This window comes from Fonsecaea nubica, assembly GCF_001646965.1.
Source record: "Fonsecaea nubica strain CBS 269.64 chromosome Unknown Scaff67, whole genome shotgun sequence".
In the NCBI taxonomy this organism is placed as follows: domain Eukaryota; kingdom Fungi; phylum Ascomycota; class Eurotiomycetes; order Chaetothyriales; family Herpotrichiellaceae; genus Fonsecaea; species Fonsecaea nubica.
In genome coordinates this window covers 146132-163194 of record NW_019173740.1, presented here as the reverse complement: position 1 = coordinate 163194, position 17063 = coordinate 146132, and the positions used below count along the sequence as shown (strand labels likewise).

Genomic DNA, 17063 nt, shown 5'->3' with positions numbered 1-17063 from the left:
CCTCCCTTCCCCCTTCCACTACCAGACCCGGGCCTGGACAGTCCAAGCCGTGCTAAAAGGGAGGGGCCTAGAGACATTTCTTCACTGCTGCACGCGCTCGGTTAACAACAATAACGGCCCTCGGTAGGCAGGTAGGCACCATTGGGGTCGGTAGGTACTAGTGAGTACTGGTGAGTACTCACTAGTGAGTATGTACCTCGTAAGGAGTTGCCATAGTCGTATATGCACCTCACCCATTACCCACTACTCACTAGGTAGGTAGTTAGGCGAAAGAAGCCAGATCAGGCTCCTACCCTCATCCCAGGGAGCCACTCAGGATGTACTCTGGATCCATAACCTCGCTCACCGTAGCGTTACGGCCGGCTAAGCCGTACCAAGGAAGCGTCCATATAGCATGTGTTGAAAGTTTCGTCGCCTACGTTCCTCCATCGTCAGAGTCGATGTCTTTTAACGTCCAGAGATAGGCAATGATATTGATAGCACACTCTGTTTTCCTAACTGTTCCACACCAGCTACGACGGAGCGTCGGCGGCCGGGGCAAAATGAGTCCCCAGGCGCCCTTTCTCCTATCAGCTATGAACACGTACCTCCAGCTTCTACTAACCCACTAAGTTTAGGTAGAGAGAAGAGGAAAAAGGCGCACACGGCCATATAGCAGGAAGCCAGAAAGCAAAGCCTATTATCTGCTACCTGGAGGCCCCGTCCGACCTTACCTTCCTTATCCTACACTTCACGCGTGTTATTAGGTGTACACGTTTTGGCCAAGACTGCTGCCTGCTGCTTGATCCTTGAACCTCACCGACATTACAAACTCTAACGTTGCAGCAATTTCCTCGTATGCAACCCGGAATTTGATACTGTGGCATCGTGTGCGCAGGATTTTTTGTTTTTGATTTATGAATACTCGTGGGAGCCTCACGGATACGCCAACTCCAAGTTGAAATGGGAATCTGTAAGACTTGCTGCTCTATGGTTCGGCGAGTTCATCAAGACGAGCGAAACGTGGTTGTGACACTCCCCAGTCTTCGCGTTAGGCGTTCCCGTAATTGTTGGATTTGCAACAAGTTTTCACAGTGGTTGAAAATCAACGACCCAAAACATTTCAAGGTGTGGCATCGCCGATCACTGCGAGTAAAAAGCACCCGCTATGCTCAAATGTTGCACGAAGAGCCTCAGCAGAATACTCTTCTGCCATTATGGGTCGATATGAAACCCTCGGACTATGGAGAAGATAATGATTCATGCTTCGTCGAATTAAACTTCATCTCAGCTACTGGTAATACTCCTCTCTCTGGCTCCGTTGCGCTCCGATAGAGAACAGAGCTAATTTGGGGTAGACTTGGCTAGAAATCCACAATCCGCACCCAAAATTGGGACAGCAACTCGAATGGACTTGAGTGTTCTCGATGCGTGGATCAGTAAATGCACCAGAGACCACAAGAAATGTTGCCAGAACGGCGAAGAATGGCGCCCGAATCGACTATTACGGCTCGCACCAACCGGGCGGAAAGCGAGGCTTGTGTTATCAAAAGACTCTCATCCAAAAGGTCAGTACATGACATTAAGCCATCGTTGGGGCGTTGAGTCGTATCAAATTTTAAAGTCGACCACACTACAAAATTTACAGACATCTGTCGACATCTCTAGTCTCCCACAGATTTTCCAGGACACCATCCAAATTGCAGTTCACCTTGGTATTCATTACCTTTGGATCGACTCTCTATGTGTTCTTCAGGACGATCGATCGGACTGGGAACAGGAAGCCAAGAACCTGGAGAAAATATACTCATCCGCATTTCTGAATGTGTCCGCAACCATGTCAATCGATGGATCGGAGTCCCTCGTTAGAGGCCATCCTTCGGTCTCTTATTATCCTTCGCCGATTGAGTTGGAGTTGAATCAAAGACTTCAAAAGTTCCTTGTCGTGGATGGTGATATGTGGGTCGACGAGATTGAAAATGCTCCGCTCAATAAAAGAGGTTGGGTATTCCTGGAACGTTTTTTGGCTTGTAGGGTCTTACATTTTGGACAAAGTCAAATGGGATGGGAATGTCGCGAGCAGGCCACCTTGCAAGCGTTTCCTAATGGTTTGCCTCAGACTTGCCCGATGCAGCAAATGGCGAAGCCTCAGTTTGAGAGTATGATGAATGAGTTGACACGAAATCCTGTCCATGATTATGATCATGGGTTTTCCGAGAAGTGGCAACAACTTGTGCATCAGTACTCAAAATGCGCATTTACTGATACTGAGGACAAGCTCATCGCATTTTCAAGCATTGCCAGTCGCATCATGCAAGATCGGGACGATTATTATATTGCCGGCATGTGGAAGAAATCTATGATCTATGATCTCGGGTGGTGGAGGCCCACAGAAGTGCGCGAAGCCTTCCCAATCAGCAAGACGTCATCCCGTGCTCCCAGCTGGTCGTGGGCGTCTGTTGATGGTGAAATTCTTTTCCCGAGCACCCTTGGCGGGATACGAGCTCGCTTTGCAGATATCGAAGAGATCCTCAAGCATGTCGCAGTGGAGAACAATATCCCTACAACTAGGAGTTCTATTCGGATCAAAGGTCAGCTACTACCTTTAAGGGCCGAGATGTCCGAGGAGAGAATTGTCAGTTTTGTGGTAGCTCATATTCGATTCTTCGTGGGCGATTCACCACAAGGCTCATTCATCGGCTTGGAAAGTCCTGAAGAAGAGGTACAAAACCTGCTTCAACGAGGAAGATTACTATTCTTACCTCTTTTTGCTACTTCTTATCTCATATCTGGAATAGCGCTCACAAAGATTCGTGGAGTATGCGCGTATCGTCGACTTGGGGCTCTAGAGATCCCGGTGATGACAGATTCGGTCTCCATATCAACGGCCGAAAATGAAAACATTGGTCAAAACCAACAATGCGACGGCCTTCGGCGGAAAGGCTGGGTGGAAATCCATCAACCGATGTCTCAGTCCAACGCGAGAAGCCGGGAATGGAGTGTGGCTGCGGTAAAGCTGCTGCTACATTTCATCAATGTACGACAGACTCCTCGTGTCATTGAGCTTTTCTGAAGAGCTTCTTACGCATCCGAACCCTTCCCACCTTCGGCTCCCCCGGTCCTAACATGTGTTATTACTCTTTTTCGATCCTTCGAGGTAGAGCATTCAATACTACCCATTTGTTAGCCTAGACACCTAGTCAAGTCATCTACCACCTCTGGCTTGACAAGACGCGAGCCACATACAACACAGATCTAACCCATGAGTCCATTTATTTTTCCCGTGACCTATTCTCGTCTCAGGTACGCCCCTCTCTATATTCCTACACCTATTTCTTTCTCAAATATTCAATTAGATTCTCCATTCTTAGTACGGACCAGGCTGTTGCCCAGGACACAAGCTGGCCTGGGCCGCGACTGATCTTATTATGAGTCTGCATTGGAGGACATGCACGACATTGATGTGGGAGTAGGTATGAGCTTGAAGACGAGATTTGTCAGAACGCCCCATAGCGCTACCGGTCGAGCATATTGCTGAACTAATAGTGCTAGAGAGATGGTGGATGGCGGGAGAGACAATCAGTGCACGACAGTGATTACTCACCGTGTTAGGGGGGAGGAAGACTGCCCCTAACCTGCGAAGAGATTACCATAGGTACGCTCACGTGGCCAATACTAGCACTAGTATGTAAACGCTTGACATTCCCTAACACCACCATTTTTACTTGATTAGATTCCTTGCTCTCGGTGCGACGTACGATTCAACCGCGTACCCTATCGTACCGCCAGGCCCAAGGTTACAAGGAAATTTAGGCAGCAGCGTAAGGGCAGGGAGATCTACTAGGTTCCCTAACGCCCGTCTGAAAGAGATGCCCAGCTGAGAGGTGAGCATAGCCGATCGCGAGGGGGCCAGATGAGGCCCCTAGTGTGTTTACTCAGGGAGTGCTCAGGGAGCGCGCCCAGTGATGCTCAGCCAAAGGGCACCGTCAAAGCTCACCCTCGAGGATCAACCCGTAAATGGAAATTGGGTTTTTCGTTCTCGAGTAATCCAGGTACTCACATCTTACTACCCACGAGCAGGAGTCCCTCGGGTAGTCGTAGGGCCTTCCATCATCCCCGCCCCGTCCCTTCCCTTGCCTGGTTCTTCTGAGTAGAAGCGGCCAAACGGGCGCTCCGGCATCCGATGTGTTGGTGTTTGTGTTTGTGGCTGCTTATAGTACTCGCGAGAATGGGCATCCCCCTCCCTACTCGTTAATCACTGGGTCTTCCCACGATGGCGACAGGATGGCGACAGGATGGAGAACTTGATGAGACCACACGTACCGAGTTCTGGCGAGTTCAGACATGTACATCTACCGAGTACAGAGGTGGCAGGGTGGGTACACCCGGTCGGTGACTCGGAACCCGTACCGAGGACTTGTTTGGTCAATACTTGGTTATTTAAGTTAGTAAACTCCTTATGTTTCCCTGCCCACTATTTACAGTATATACCAAGTACATACATACATGTGCCATACCAAAAAAAAACAAACGACGGGGTTTCCAAATATGTCCCTCGGTAGTCAGATACTGAGGAACTCGTGCTCCGTTATCCAAGGTGACTCTCTCTCTCTCTCTCTCTACCTTACCTAGACAACTTGGGACCCTGTATCTCGGGCCCGACCTTGGACCCTGGATCATGCATGAATCATGGACCATCCCTGCCAAACGCGGCCGATTGAGGAATGGAATGGACAGGGTAGATATATACATGCTGTGAATACATAGTTCAACAAACATGGTCCCCCCTCACAAACCCCACGACTCTACCTTTAGAAGAGGAGTGGAAGTTGAAGTTGAGCGAGACAGCGGGAGTCGGGGAAGGTCGATGGACGATGAACGAGGATGAACGAGGATGATAATATCAATAATGTTACATATCAATATCAACCAACATCTCGGCCACGTACTTGTCCCTTCACCTTCTCCTTCACGGCGTCCCGCCCATGTGCCACCACGACACTATTGACTATTACACAGTACCTATTATGTTGGTGAGGCAAGTACGTATCGAGTCTAGATGCATAGTAGATATTGGTAGGGTAGAAACTCTTCTAAACTGGGCCAGGAGTGAGTCCACTGGAGCGCCGCTCCCATCCCATCCCATCACTGCTCACACACACAACCTCACCCTCACCAAGTGACTGCCTGACTGCCTGAAGGACTGAATGACTGACCAACAGATAGACAGACACTCACCGAAAAGACTCGTCTTTATCCCAGAATCTCCTTTGTATGTGCATTAATTACCTACCTACCTAGATGATGCCTAGATGCGATCCATCTTCGTCTACCTGCCTGCCTCTCCAGCTTCATGTCCCCCCTTTTTACCCTCTTCTTTTCTTTTGGCCTTCACGGACTCGAACGTGCCGTCGATCCATTTTGGAGGTAGAAGTAAGTCAAACCGTTCTGTGTGTTCCTTGTCTGTAGGTAATCCTCCGGAAGAGTAGTCCTGTGAATCCTCCATTTCTACCCATCTCCATCTCCTGATATCCCATCGCCGAGCACGTATGTTTCTTCAACTCGAGACATTGGCGCGCGGCCAAGGCGATGACGACGACGATGATGTCCGGCGACCACCAGATCTCAGAAATGCTCCGATTCTCCTCCTCGGTTCTGACTCGCTTCCCGTCTAATCTCTTGAGGCCCCTGGGCAATGGTGACGGCGACATCGCTCCCTTCTCCTCCTCCTTCTCTTTCACGGTGTCTCCGCGTTCGACTGAACAATCTGCTCCAGCTCGGCGACTCTTCTCAACAACTCAGCCTCCTTCTTCGTCGCCGCGGCCATCTCCTCAAGAAGGGTCCCGATACGGTCCACAAAAGCAGCCTTCTCGCCGCGCAGGATCCGGACGGTGTTGGTGAGAGCGTCGATTCTGTCGTCACGGCCGCCACCCACTTTGGACGAGCTCGCCGCGGGCGCATTTGGTCCAGACTGTTGGCGGGAAAATCCCTCCACGGCGCTCTGAAAGGAGCCGTCTCGAACGGCGCGCAGGATCTCGACGCCGAACTCGCCGTCTTCTTCTGTGCCAGTGCCGCGTGGAGGAGTGTCTTTTCGCACTGCGACAGCTGCGTCGAGACGTTTGAACGCGTCCGAGACGTGTTCGCCAATGGCTTTCGCCTTGGCTTCCGGTGGCGGCACTGGGGATCTTACTGAATCGCTTTGGGAGCCCGATGATTCGACGCTGGATTTCCTCGCAAGGTCTATGCTGTGATGATGTGGTTTAGAACTCTGCCGTAGCTGCGGTTGACGACCCGCGGCGTCGGTTTCTCCCCCCTCTTCGGCTTTTATGCCTGACTTGTGAGGACCGCCGTTGTCCCCTGCACGACCGGCCGCCTTCCCGTGTGTGTTCTGTGTCGCCATACTCATGTGGGCCATCATCGCGATGCCCACTTCTGCCTTTCGTCGAAGCAGAGCCTCTGAAACTCCGCTTGCCTCTGCTGACGACGCAGACGAAGATATGGCTCGTCCCTGTGGAGTTTTGGAGCCAGTCTGCGCAATCGCCGGAATTGCAGATCGCAACGACGCAGCAGGGAATGGGCTGACCGTTCTCGATTCAAGCTGGCTTCCGTGCTTCCGGGTATCTCGCACACGCCCCAAACGGGGGTTCTTCACCCTTCTCTCCCCGACGATATGAAGATCGTCATCGCTACCGCCGTCGTCCCGACCATCATTTGCCCGTCGCTCTTGTTTTTCGTCCTTCTCGTCAACATGTTTCCGCTTCGCTCCTTTCAGCCCGCTCGTCTCTCCGCCAACCATCTGCCCACCTCTTACTCCAGCCGTACCATCACCTCGAGGGACATCTCTGACTTTCCCAACCGCCGACAATCCAGCTTGAGGCGAGTCGCAAAAAAACTTGATTTTCTCAGACCTCGACGGCAACCGGCCCAACATGTCGTGCGCAAACATGGTAGCTGCGCACTTTGGGCATCCCCTGTCGGGAACACACTCCAGGTACACGGCCTCCACGATGCCCTTGATGATATCTTCCGGGGGCGGGACCGGGTCATGACGCATCACCACATAAGGACACGGTATCCGGACCCCAAAACTCTGATGGATCGTTTTTCGAAGCAGGATTACTTCTCGCGACGGCTTCGTGCCATTTGCACCGGACCAGGCCGGCCGCGACGACCGGCTGACAAGGCCAAGTGAGGATGCTGCGCAGCTCGTGTACGTTGTGGGCGGGACAGTTGAGGATATTAAAAAGGCACATGTTGTGAAGGATTCGTGGCGAGTCGAGTCACACCTTTGCGTTTGGAACGGGGTCTGGATGGGTCACTCGAAAATTTGAGGAAGCACCGTCCGACGACCTTTGAAGGTAACTTTGGCAATGTCAGTCTCGTTCACGTATTGCGAGTCGCTCGTTGGGATGTGTCCCATTTGAGGTTACCGTTTTAAATGCTAGAAAGAGCGCAGATCAGAGCCAAAAGGCCATTCAGTGGCGAAGGAGCACTCAGCCTCCGGACCGCAGGTAAGTGGGAGACTCTTGAGAAGCGAAGCTAAGCTCTTATCATGGACCAGAGATGTCAGGACCTAAGACTGCTCCGGTGAGATGAGTGGCTCAGACCAGTGGCTCTTTGACGACGACGAGGCCACGTGCGATCCAGGTTGAAGAATGATAAAGGCTGTGCAGGCAGGCTTCCACTAGGTTCCAAGAAGGTGAAATGGGCAGCACCGAGGCAGGTCACTGCGCGTGAAGCGGGGTTCGGATGATGGTTTTGGGTCTGAAACCTGGCCGGGCAGGGATTGAGAGGGGCGGCTAAAGAGGCAGGGATGGAGATAAAAGGCGAGGGAGAGGCAAGACTTACTAAAAGGTCGGAGGTAGAGGGGACGGGTCTGTCGTCCAAGTAACCTGGCATGTGCTTTGCCAAAGTGAGATAACCTTGCTGCTGATACTCAATTGAGTGAGAAGATAGGAAAGACCCTTGCATGTAGTGGTCGCACTGACTTGCAAAGATGAAACTGAAGATGAAACAGAAGATGAGGATGCAGGAAGATAATGGGCAAGAGAGGGCAAGGTGGTGAGACTAAATATCAAAATCAAGGAGTGAACGACCGGGAATGAGCCGACGGCGAAGCGTTTGGCGGCTGTCCAGGACGAGGAAGCTGTAGTAGAAGAGCCAACACAGTCGGGAAATGTCTGTGAACATTTTCATTTGGCAGATCCAGGGTCTGGCGCTTCGAAGCGCTCGACATGTGGCGTGCCATCTGTTGGCAGCAAGAATCTGTATCTTTCCGGGCTCATGTCTCTTGTTTCGTACGTTCCGTAGAAGTGCACGGCTCACCTCAGATGCTTTTCTTTTTCTTTTTCTTGCTTTTTCCTGCTTTCGATCTTCGTGTTAATACTCGGTACAGCTTCGAGAGACCAATCCAGTCCCAGTCCAATGACCACCCAACTCTGCCCGTCTGGGTAACCCAACGAACGCCTTGCGGCCCCAACACTGGAAAGTGTCCAGCCATATCAGCAGGTCCGGCGCCAATTCATGTGACTGAATCACATCACTCCTAGATATCGATGTCGATGTCAATTCCCAAGTCCATGCTGGCAATAATCTCATCGTCCATGGCTGCCTTGCGAATGGTCGGCAAGCCTCTCTTCTTCTGCTGTTGCAAAATGACAGGTTTGAGGGAGCTGGGAGCGACGGGGGTGGCACTCCGGGGAGTCCCATTAGCCAGCGAAAGGGGGTTGGGTGACGCAGTCCGCGAAATGCTTGCTGACGCCGCAAGTCTCGGTGTGCCCAAGCCATTGACCGGTGTGCCCGAACGACTGATATCACTGCCACCCTCAAACAATTCGTCGACGCCTGGAGCAAGAGTCTTCTTCGCCTTGCGGGCCCTCATCTCTGCAAGTTGCGCCTTTCGAACATTCTCCGCATTCAGTCTCTGATTTCGGCGATTGAGCTCTGCCAGACGCTCCTGTTCAGGGTTGACGTAGGCCGTATCTTGCTTGGTCAAGCTCGTACCAAAAGCCAGTTTCATAGGCACAATAGCGGCAAGCTGGTTCTCCAATTCTTCGGCAACATCATCTTTCCCGTCAGCGCGAGCTTCAGCAATCTTCGCCTTGAGGTCCTCCTTCTCTTGGCTACGGGTAATCTTCTCAACGAGATCGTTCTGAGTCTTGATCTTTTGCGAAATCTCGGCTTCAGTAAAGCGGTGGTTGATCAGTCGATTAATTTGGTCGAGCTTGGAATTGATGAACGCTTTGGTAGGGAGCTTGCAATCCTCATTGGCCATGACAGATCGGTAGCGGCGCCATTCGTCATCCGTGAACTTAGACATGGAGCATTCGAGGAATGACCATGGTCTCTCTGCTTTTCCGTGCGCTGCGATGATGTACATATCGACGGGGAATGGTCTTCCGTTGGATCCAATCATGGCGTATGGCTTGCCGGTGGTGAACCCCTTAATTAAGCACAGGCGGTATTCGTTGACACCCGGATTACGACCAGGACCAAGGCAGACACGGGCATAGCAGTCGGTGATAGTTTCTTTGAAACCAGGGGTGTAGCAAACTTGGGCAAAATTGTCGCGACCAACACGGGCTCTCTGGATGTCGGCGAGTTCGGCGATGGGGTCGTCTCTCGGTGGTGTGGGGGTTCGTCTCTTGTAGCGACGGTCGTCGTAGTCATTGTCACTCTCGCCCTCAGCATCCGCATCACTGTAGTCGTCTCGTGGCGATACCGCTCTTCTCACCAATCCGTCCTTCTTGCGCTGCTCTTCACGGAGACTCTTTTCTTCGCGCTGGCGCTTGTAGGCTTCGATGGCGCTGCTGGCTTCTCCGACACGACCACCACCAACCTTTGTGCGCTGTCGCGTACTCTTCCGCTGGGTGTCCTCCAGTTCCGCAGCACTAGCCTTGCGCTTGTTCTTCGCGGCGTTCTTTGCCTCCTCACGAGCGCGAGAGGCGACAAGGCGGCGAAGAGTGAGATCTTGTTCATGGCGCTCCACCTGTTCGCTGCGCTGCGCTAGGATCTCCTCACGTTCAATTTCCGGTTTCGCTTCGATCCTAGCCTTGTCTTCGGCGTCATAGTAGAGCTTTTCGTAGGGGAAGATGGGCTTGTCGTCTGCGCCGGAGCTGAAGTTGGCTTCGGAATCGGACTGTGACATGGACGCAGACTCCGAGTGTTGCGACAGCACAGAGCTGCAGACAAAGTGTGTCAGCGATCGCGGCATGCAGGTGAACAGAGAGAGGCTTACACTTCATCCTCATCATCCGAGTATGTCTTGCGACGCTTAGTGCGCTTGACGGCCTTTGCGACACCCTTGCGAGCCATGTCTGTGGAAGGCGATTCTCTTGTTTGTTTCTTGGAGCGTGGTGGCGAAGGTGACTTTGGTTTGGGGGATGATGGCATGCTTTCTTCACCGGAGGAGTCGCCTCCAGCGAGAGCAAGTAGTTCCGCATCCAGGTCGGCCATGGTGAGGCAGTTAGTGTTAGTGAATACTGACACTCGGCGTTGTAGATGGTCAAAGGAAGAAGGTGAGGCGAATAGCCGGAGGAGGAAAAACTGCCACGGGGTGCAAAGGCAACGTTGTTGAGTGAAGCCTTGGTCGTTAGTGAAGGAGTGCTGAGGTGCGGCAGAAAATGTTGAACATCGACCACCGATCTAACCCAACTCTAATCTAGTGGAAAAAAAGAACCAGATGAGAACAAATAAATGTGTCAAATGGTACACAGGCACAGCAGAACTAGTAGAAACCTTTTGATATAGGACAAGTGGACGGTGAGAGGAAGACAGGTGAGGCGTCGTTCCTGAATCCTCCAGGGAGCATAGAGCAAACCTGCCGGTATGGGAAACTGCATGACTAGGTTGTCGGCAAAGTTTCCCACGTTATGACTCGCAACGCCCAAGTACCCATAGTTCTCTCACGACCTGCGTTCATGGAGAGAGGCAAGGTTAGTCTCTCTAGTCACACTTATCCCCAGAGTGATGACCAGATTATTGCAACAATGATGCTCAGGAGTCGTGCCAGAGCCGTAACTGGTGTTCTGAGACGTCCAAACTCATGTTTACCGATCTCAAGACAAATCACAGTCCGACAGATGTCCACCCAGAATACCTCCGAACCAGATCAAGACTCCGCTCAGCCTAGAACTGTCCTTTCCAATGAACAGAGGAGATTCCTCGACAGTGCGCTGCGTGTGAACCAAGCGGGAGAACTCGCCGCTACTCTCATTTACAGCGCTCAGACACCGCCTGTTGTCAAAGCATATCCACATCTCCGTCCACTCATGAAACACATGTACGACCAAGAAGCTGGGCATTTCAAAGTCTTCAATGAACTCCTTGCAAAGCACCGCATTCGCCCCACCGCAATGTATCCGGTTTGGCAAGTGGCAGCAACTGTACTAGGATGGACTACAGGCATGATGGGAAGAGAGGCTGCGATGGCTTGCACAGAGGCAGTGGAGACAGAGATTGGGAATCATTACAACGGCCAGGTGCGGGAGCTTTTCAAGTGGATGACGGAGCTGAAAGAGAAGGGAGAAGAGCTTGATCCTGAACTGAAGGTCTTGATTGATGAAATTAAGCGCATACGCGATGAAGAGCTTGAGCATCTTGATTATGCTGTCGAAAATGATGCAAAGGAGGCTCAGCCATACCAGCCGCTGACGGATGTCATCCGATATGGATGCAGGGGAGCTATCTGGGTCAGTGAGAGAGTATGAAAACAACAGACATTTAGACATGGTCGTCTACAAGCAACAAACCAATAATATGACGAGAGGACGAATCGATGTCAGTCTCAACATGCCACCTGAGAGGCTACCGCCGGTCCTATTGTCGCGAAGGGATTGTCCATGGTGGCCATCTTCGTCCAGACTGATATGATAACGTCTCCCTTTGACAGCCGCTGGACTGTCGATCCCCGACCCTGGGAGGCTCTGCACTCACTCAGTCCAAGCCCTACCAGCGGGCGCTGAGGGCATACCGAGAGATGGATAATGGGCGAACGCTGATCTCGCCACGTTGTCATTGTCGATGTCCGATGCGACAACGTGGGACTCATCGCAGTATTATATGTTGTCGATGGGTCGCATCTTCCGAACAAGTTAGGAGATCCGGTGCCGTTTTCATTAAAGGAATACGAGCGGAAGACGGACGCTTTTCCCAGTTGATTGAAACATGCTTGTTATCGAAGAATCCTATCGCCATATCTCGTTGACGCTCCCCCGGCCTTACAACAAGGCGTCAATTGCCGCCTTGGGCCTATCTGCGTCCAAAGACGCCGCCCGGGCACGACCACCAGCTCCTCCCAACGTACGCCGCGATTCAAAATACTCCTTGCAAAAGCGGCAAGGAGACATCCTCCAGTCCTCCACTTGCTTCACCCCCTTACATGTCTCTTGGACTGGCATCTCCATTATGTATTCCAGCCCGCCCTTGCATCGAACCACGGCATACTCCACGTGCTCCTCCCCATCAACACACCCGAAATAGACAATCTTGATTGCATAGCACATCTTGCAATCTTGGTGTAGTACAGGAGGCTTGGTGTCGTACTGGTTCTGATTGAAATGGAGAGAGGCTGGGGAGACTGAGGACAGGGATATGGCAGGCAGACAGTGTGTCAGATTGGCTCTTTGGCTGATGTTTGAAGTGATTTCAGTGGATGTGAGTGCTGCAAGTTGCCGTCTGTCCTCTCGGATGGCTTTTGTGCAGTAATTTGTTCTTAATTATGTGGTTTGCTTGATGTGTGACCGTGGAACTTGGTGATTGCTGGGATCTCTGATGTTTCGTGGTGAGGTTCTGGGATGTTGTCGAGATGAGAAAGGTTATCCAAGAGATCCAGCAATATTCAAGAGAGTCTGAGATCTGGGACAAAGTGGTTTGGATGTGCTCTTGGTAGGGACAGGGAGTATCTGTTTGATGCCTGTTGACAAACTGTGGAAAAGGGAATCGTCGCTCTGATCACCTGCTGGGGAACCAGGTTTGAGACGAAAGCGTCAAAACAAAAGGCAGTTGTGTGCCCTCGTTTTCGTTCTTCCCTCCAAGACAATCGCGGCTGGAGAGGCTGCGCTTTCCTGGAGTAAAGAGGATAGAGAATCGTGGCATAGACACTATGCTTCGCAGCGATTGAACCATCTGTCTCCCTCCTCTCCTCTCCCAATTGCTCCCAGCATCCATTCACTCAACTTAGTGTCAGCAGTCATCCATTCACGACATCACAATAACTTTCTCCACCGCATGACCAAAGCAATCATTCACAGCAGCAAACAGACCTTCACATCTCTGACTCGCTGGGAGTATAATACCTCATACCTCTTCCCTGCCCTAGTGGAAGAACATCAACACAGTCCCAATTCATCTTTCCCTGTGCGAGTCCTGCAAGTCCAGAACCTCTGTCACAGCACGACCAGCAGTCTCATATCCAGAACTTTTCATCACCATGTGCCGGATCACACTTCACATCTGTCCTTATCCTGACCACGATCCGGTCTCCTCCCTCATATTCAACCCGAAGAATGGTCCTCTGTGGGAGATCTGCAACAGACCACGGCCTTGGGGTCGCCTGTCCTGCGGCACGCTTGAGGTCGAACATTCCAAACACCTGCCTCGGTCGGGAACGTCTCTTTCCTCCTACAACACCCCGATCACCAACTCGTCCAAGGCCGAGAAGCGTGAGGCTCACAACCAAGATCTCATGCTAGGCGATCCAAACACACCCAAGACTACTAGCGGAGCACAGCTTCCAGGAAACCCCTGTAAATGGTGCACTGCGGTTCTCAGACTGACAGCAACAAAGTCGAAGGAAATGCAGAAGTTGGCGCAGAAGGACATTGCAGATGTGGAGCGCAAGATGGGTGACAACGCCGAGTTGAGGAAGATGCACGAAGACATTGCGACCAAGGAACAAGAATTGAATGGGTTGAAACATGATGCCTGGACGAAGGCCACGTTGTTGATGAGTGATTCGATAGACAGGGCTGAAGGGGGCGAGACGCAAGGCTGACATTCTCGGCTGTGTGACCTGATTCTCGATCTTTCAATAGTCAGGAGTGTTTTGGCATTCTTGGGAAGGTGTCGACTGCTGAGCATATGGCGAACCTGATATAGCACAAGCCTCGGGCATATTACTTAGGTCTGACAAGCGTTATGGTTCACATGCATCCCTGAAACTTCTACAATGACTGCCATGGTGGAGCTTGCGGCAAGGCTGCGCAGCGTGTAAATCAGAGGATTGTCGCTGCCCACGTAGCACATACACTTCTACCGTACATGTATTCTTCTCTTGACCGGGTGCCCGACCATTTTCTGCAAAACGGCTCGAAATCGTAGCAGAGAAATGTGATGTGGTAACAAATCTAGCTGGTTCCGAGTTTCACTACATACTATGCCACTATAGCCTGGGTGGCAGTGAATAACATGAATATCAAGAATAAGAATAAGATGATGATGATGATAATGATAATGTGCAGGTGTCTGGGTGTCTAGGTGGCGGCACGCATCCCCCAAGAGAGAGGAGGCGAGCAAAGCAAGAACAATGAAGTCCCTATATCGAGTCGAATACATACTCCATCGGATCACCACCTTGCCCGCTTTCGAGGACGGTCGTCTTCTTCGTGCTGCTGCTCCCCTGACGCTTGTGGTGGAAATGGGTCGTGCGGTCTGGGCCCGCTTGCTGGGTGGGTAACGGCTGAGACGGGGCCGCGGCCTGTTGATGTTGATGTTGATGTTGATGTTGACCGAAGGTAGTGGTCACTGCAGGTGGTAAGTGATGTTGTTGCGGCTTGGGCCGCTTGGGCTTGGGCTTGGGCCATCTCCGCGGCGGCTCTTCGATCTCGTTTCTGCACCGCCCGACTCCATCTGTCGTTGAATCTCTTGCGCAGCGGAACGGGCCACTGGTCGTCAAAGAGGAGATCCTCGGGCGCCGAGGGCGGACAGACGAGGTCGACATCCTCGGGGCTCCAGAGGAGATGGTCGGCAAAGTCGTCCCAGAAGATGGGCTGCTTGGGGAACCGGGCGCCGCCGTCGGGCAGATCGTTGATGTTGTCGTGGCCAAAGGCCACCTTGAGGGGCGTGGGGTCGCCTGTGTGCAGGAACACTTCCTGCTCGCGCTCGAAGCACCGGACCAGGTTCTCGAAGATGTCCTCCACCAAGCGGTTCGGCTGCGGTCGGCCGCCCGGCTTCAACCGCGTGCATTCCCGGATGAGCGCGATGAGCTGGGGACTGTAGCGGCTGGTGATTTCCGGGCCGACGCTGCCGACGACATTGACCCCGTCAAAAGCCCGCCAGGCTCGTCCTTCGCTCAGCAAGATGTCGTCGACTCTCTCGCTGAGTCCATCAATCTCCTCCATCGTCAGCAAGGTCCACATGACGGCGCCGATGGGCCAGATGTTGGCCTCGGGCCGGATTCGATGGAGACTGACGTTGCCGTCGATCAGGAATTGAGGGTTGACGTCCTCTTCAAAATGATAGCGGACGCCGCGCTGCATGAGCCGGATACGTAGTTCCTAGAAATCCTGTGTGAGAGCACGAAAAGAGACTATGAAGATCTCAACAGATTGAGGACTTACTGGTGGCGCCCACACTTCCGTGCCTCGTTGCAAGGCGGCGGCGGTATTTGTCGTCAGTTCGTCGGGGTTGGTCGTCGTGGCCAAGCCAAAGTCCCCGATCTTGGGTACAGGATACCATATAGCCCCCTCGTCTCTGTTCGTATGGTTCGCCAGGAAGATATTGTCCGTTTTGAGATCGTTATGCAGGAGATACTGGCCGGGCAGGGCCTGTCCGAAATTCCAAAACTTCAGACTCCGATACGGACCCGTAGAGAGATCCAGATATGCATGTGCCAGAAAATAGAAGGTATGCCAGAGGAAAGGCTCGGGAAGGTATCGACTGCAGAGATAAGATCCCTCGTGGTTAGCATTGGTTCCGTGCTAACAGGATGAACGACAACATACTTCCATGCTTTGTATCTCAGCCTGAGAGTCTCCAACGTGCCAAACTCGCAAAATTCAAGGTAGTATCGGCAGTATTGCTGGTCGACTTTGTATTGACGGAGGCGCACGAGATTGTCCGACCCGAGATCGTTGGTCTGCGCCATGATGGCCGCTTCGTCAGTCAGGTTGACCTTCCTCCCGTTTGCTGGAAGGAAGATGCGTGGTTCGACATCTGCGACTTTCAGGACGAATGCCTGGTCCAACACGATCGTCAATTCTCTCCCCCGAAAAGAATTACCAAGAAATGTGGACTCCTTACATCTGTTTTTTCTTGCCTTGCGTTCCGCTTTGTATAGAGGGCTGCCGCACCAAACGATCCCTAATGTCTCGACAACCCACGTCAGCCTGGGGTTCTTCGGTGAAGGAAGGGAAGGGAGTCATCGTCCCCAAATGCAGGACACGGCGTCGGCGTGTCCAAGAACATACCTTGCCCAACGGTCTTTCAAAGTGCCACTCGTGTTCATCAGGAATATCTAGCCTGGAGAAGAAAAGATGCTGGAACCTTGAGCCAATCGACCTCGTCCGACCTGAGGAATCGGTCTCCTTCCAGTTAAAAAAGTGCAGAGTAGGTGACTCAGGCACAGCATCCCGCTGGTCAGCGTCATTGAAAAATGTTTGGAGGGAGTTTGGGTCCCAGTCCACACGAAACTGATCCAACGCCATGTTGTGGTATCTAGTTTGTTCCGTACCAGAAAAGATTAGCCCTTTGCTGGTGGTGGAGAATTGTTAGAGTATACAAAAGGGCAATAACGAAGGCCTAGTCAATTGAAAAGCAGTCAGCAAGATCGAGAAAGCGTGGGCAAAAGGCCATTGAATTTGTTTCGGTTCGTCAACGCCGTAATGGCATACATTATGTTTCCCAGCCGCATCCGGAGCACCATTATCCTCGCTCAAGGCGAATTGGCGACAGACAAAGTTATCTTCCTTTGTTCTCTCTTTCCATCCCGAGTGATCGAGCAGCAAAGACTCTTGACAGTGAGCACAGGGTCAATGCCAGCCAATCATCCCCTTTGTTGTGGCTCGCTTCGGAATCGTCTTCTCAGCACCGCCGTTGAGTCCACGTGATTTGCCACGTGATCTGTTACTCCAACATAGAAGACGCTT

General features: G+C 52.1%; 5 protein-coding genes across 5 annotated transcripts; 2 read left to right on the top strand and 3 right to left on the bottom strand.

The window, feature by feature from the left end:
- Positions 1 to 5716: 5716 nt before the first annotated feature.
- On the bottom strand, positions 5717 to 7033 carry AYO20_08487 (hypothetical protein; the record flags this gene model as incomplete). The annotated part of the gene is made up of 1 exon (XM_022646764.1): positions 5717 to 7033. One exon carries the CDS (start codon positions 7031 to 7033, stop codon positions 5717 to 5719), a length of 1317 nt encoding a protein of 438 aa, XP_022497312.1.
- Positions 7034 to 8524: 1491 nt separating this feature from the next.
- Positions 8525 to 10434, bottom strand: AYO20_08486 (hypothetical protein; the record flags this gene model as incomplete). Its single annotated transcript, XM_022646763.1, has 2 exons — positions 8525 to 10160; positions 10217 to 10434. The coding sequence occupies 2 exons, from the start codon at positions 10432 to 10434 to the stop codon at positions 8525 to 8527; spliced, it is 1854 nt and encodes a 617-aa protein (XP_022497311.1).
- A 626-nt stretch (positions 10435 to 11060) lies between these two features.
- AYO20_08485 (hypothetical protein) lies at positions 11061 to 11687 on the top strand (the record flags this gene model as incomplete). The annotated part of the gene is made up of 1 exon (XM_022646762.1): positions 11061 to 11687. The coding sequence occupies one exon, from the start codon at positions 11061 to 11063 to the stop codon at positions 11685 to 11687; it is 627 nt and encodes a 208-aa protein (XP_022497310.1).
- Positions 11688 to 13408: 1721 nt separating this feature from the next.
- On the top strand, positions 13409 to 13972 carry AYO20_08484 (hypothetical protein; the record flags this gene model as incomplete). Its single annotated transcript, XM_022646761.1, has 1 exon — positions 13409 to 13972. The coding sequence occupies one exon, from the start codon at positions 13409 to 13411 to the stop codon at positions 13970 to 13972; it is 564 nt and encodes a 187-aa protein (XP_022497309.1).
- A 571-nt stretch (positions 13973 to 14543) lies between these two features.
- Positions 14544 to 16622, bottom strand: AYO20_08483 (hypothetical protein; the record flags this gene model as incomplete). Its single annotated transcript, XM_022646760.1, has 4 exons — positions 14544 to 15473; positions 15537 to 15855; positions 15921 to 16153; positions 16386 to 16622. 4 exons carry the CDS (start codon positions 16620 to 16622, stop codon positions 14544 to 14546), a joined length of 1719 nt encoding a protein of 572 aa, XP_022497308.1.
- Between the last annotated feature and the right edge of the window lie 441 nt (positions 16623 to 17063).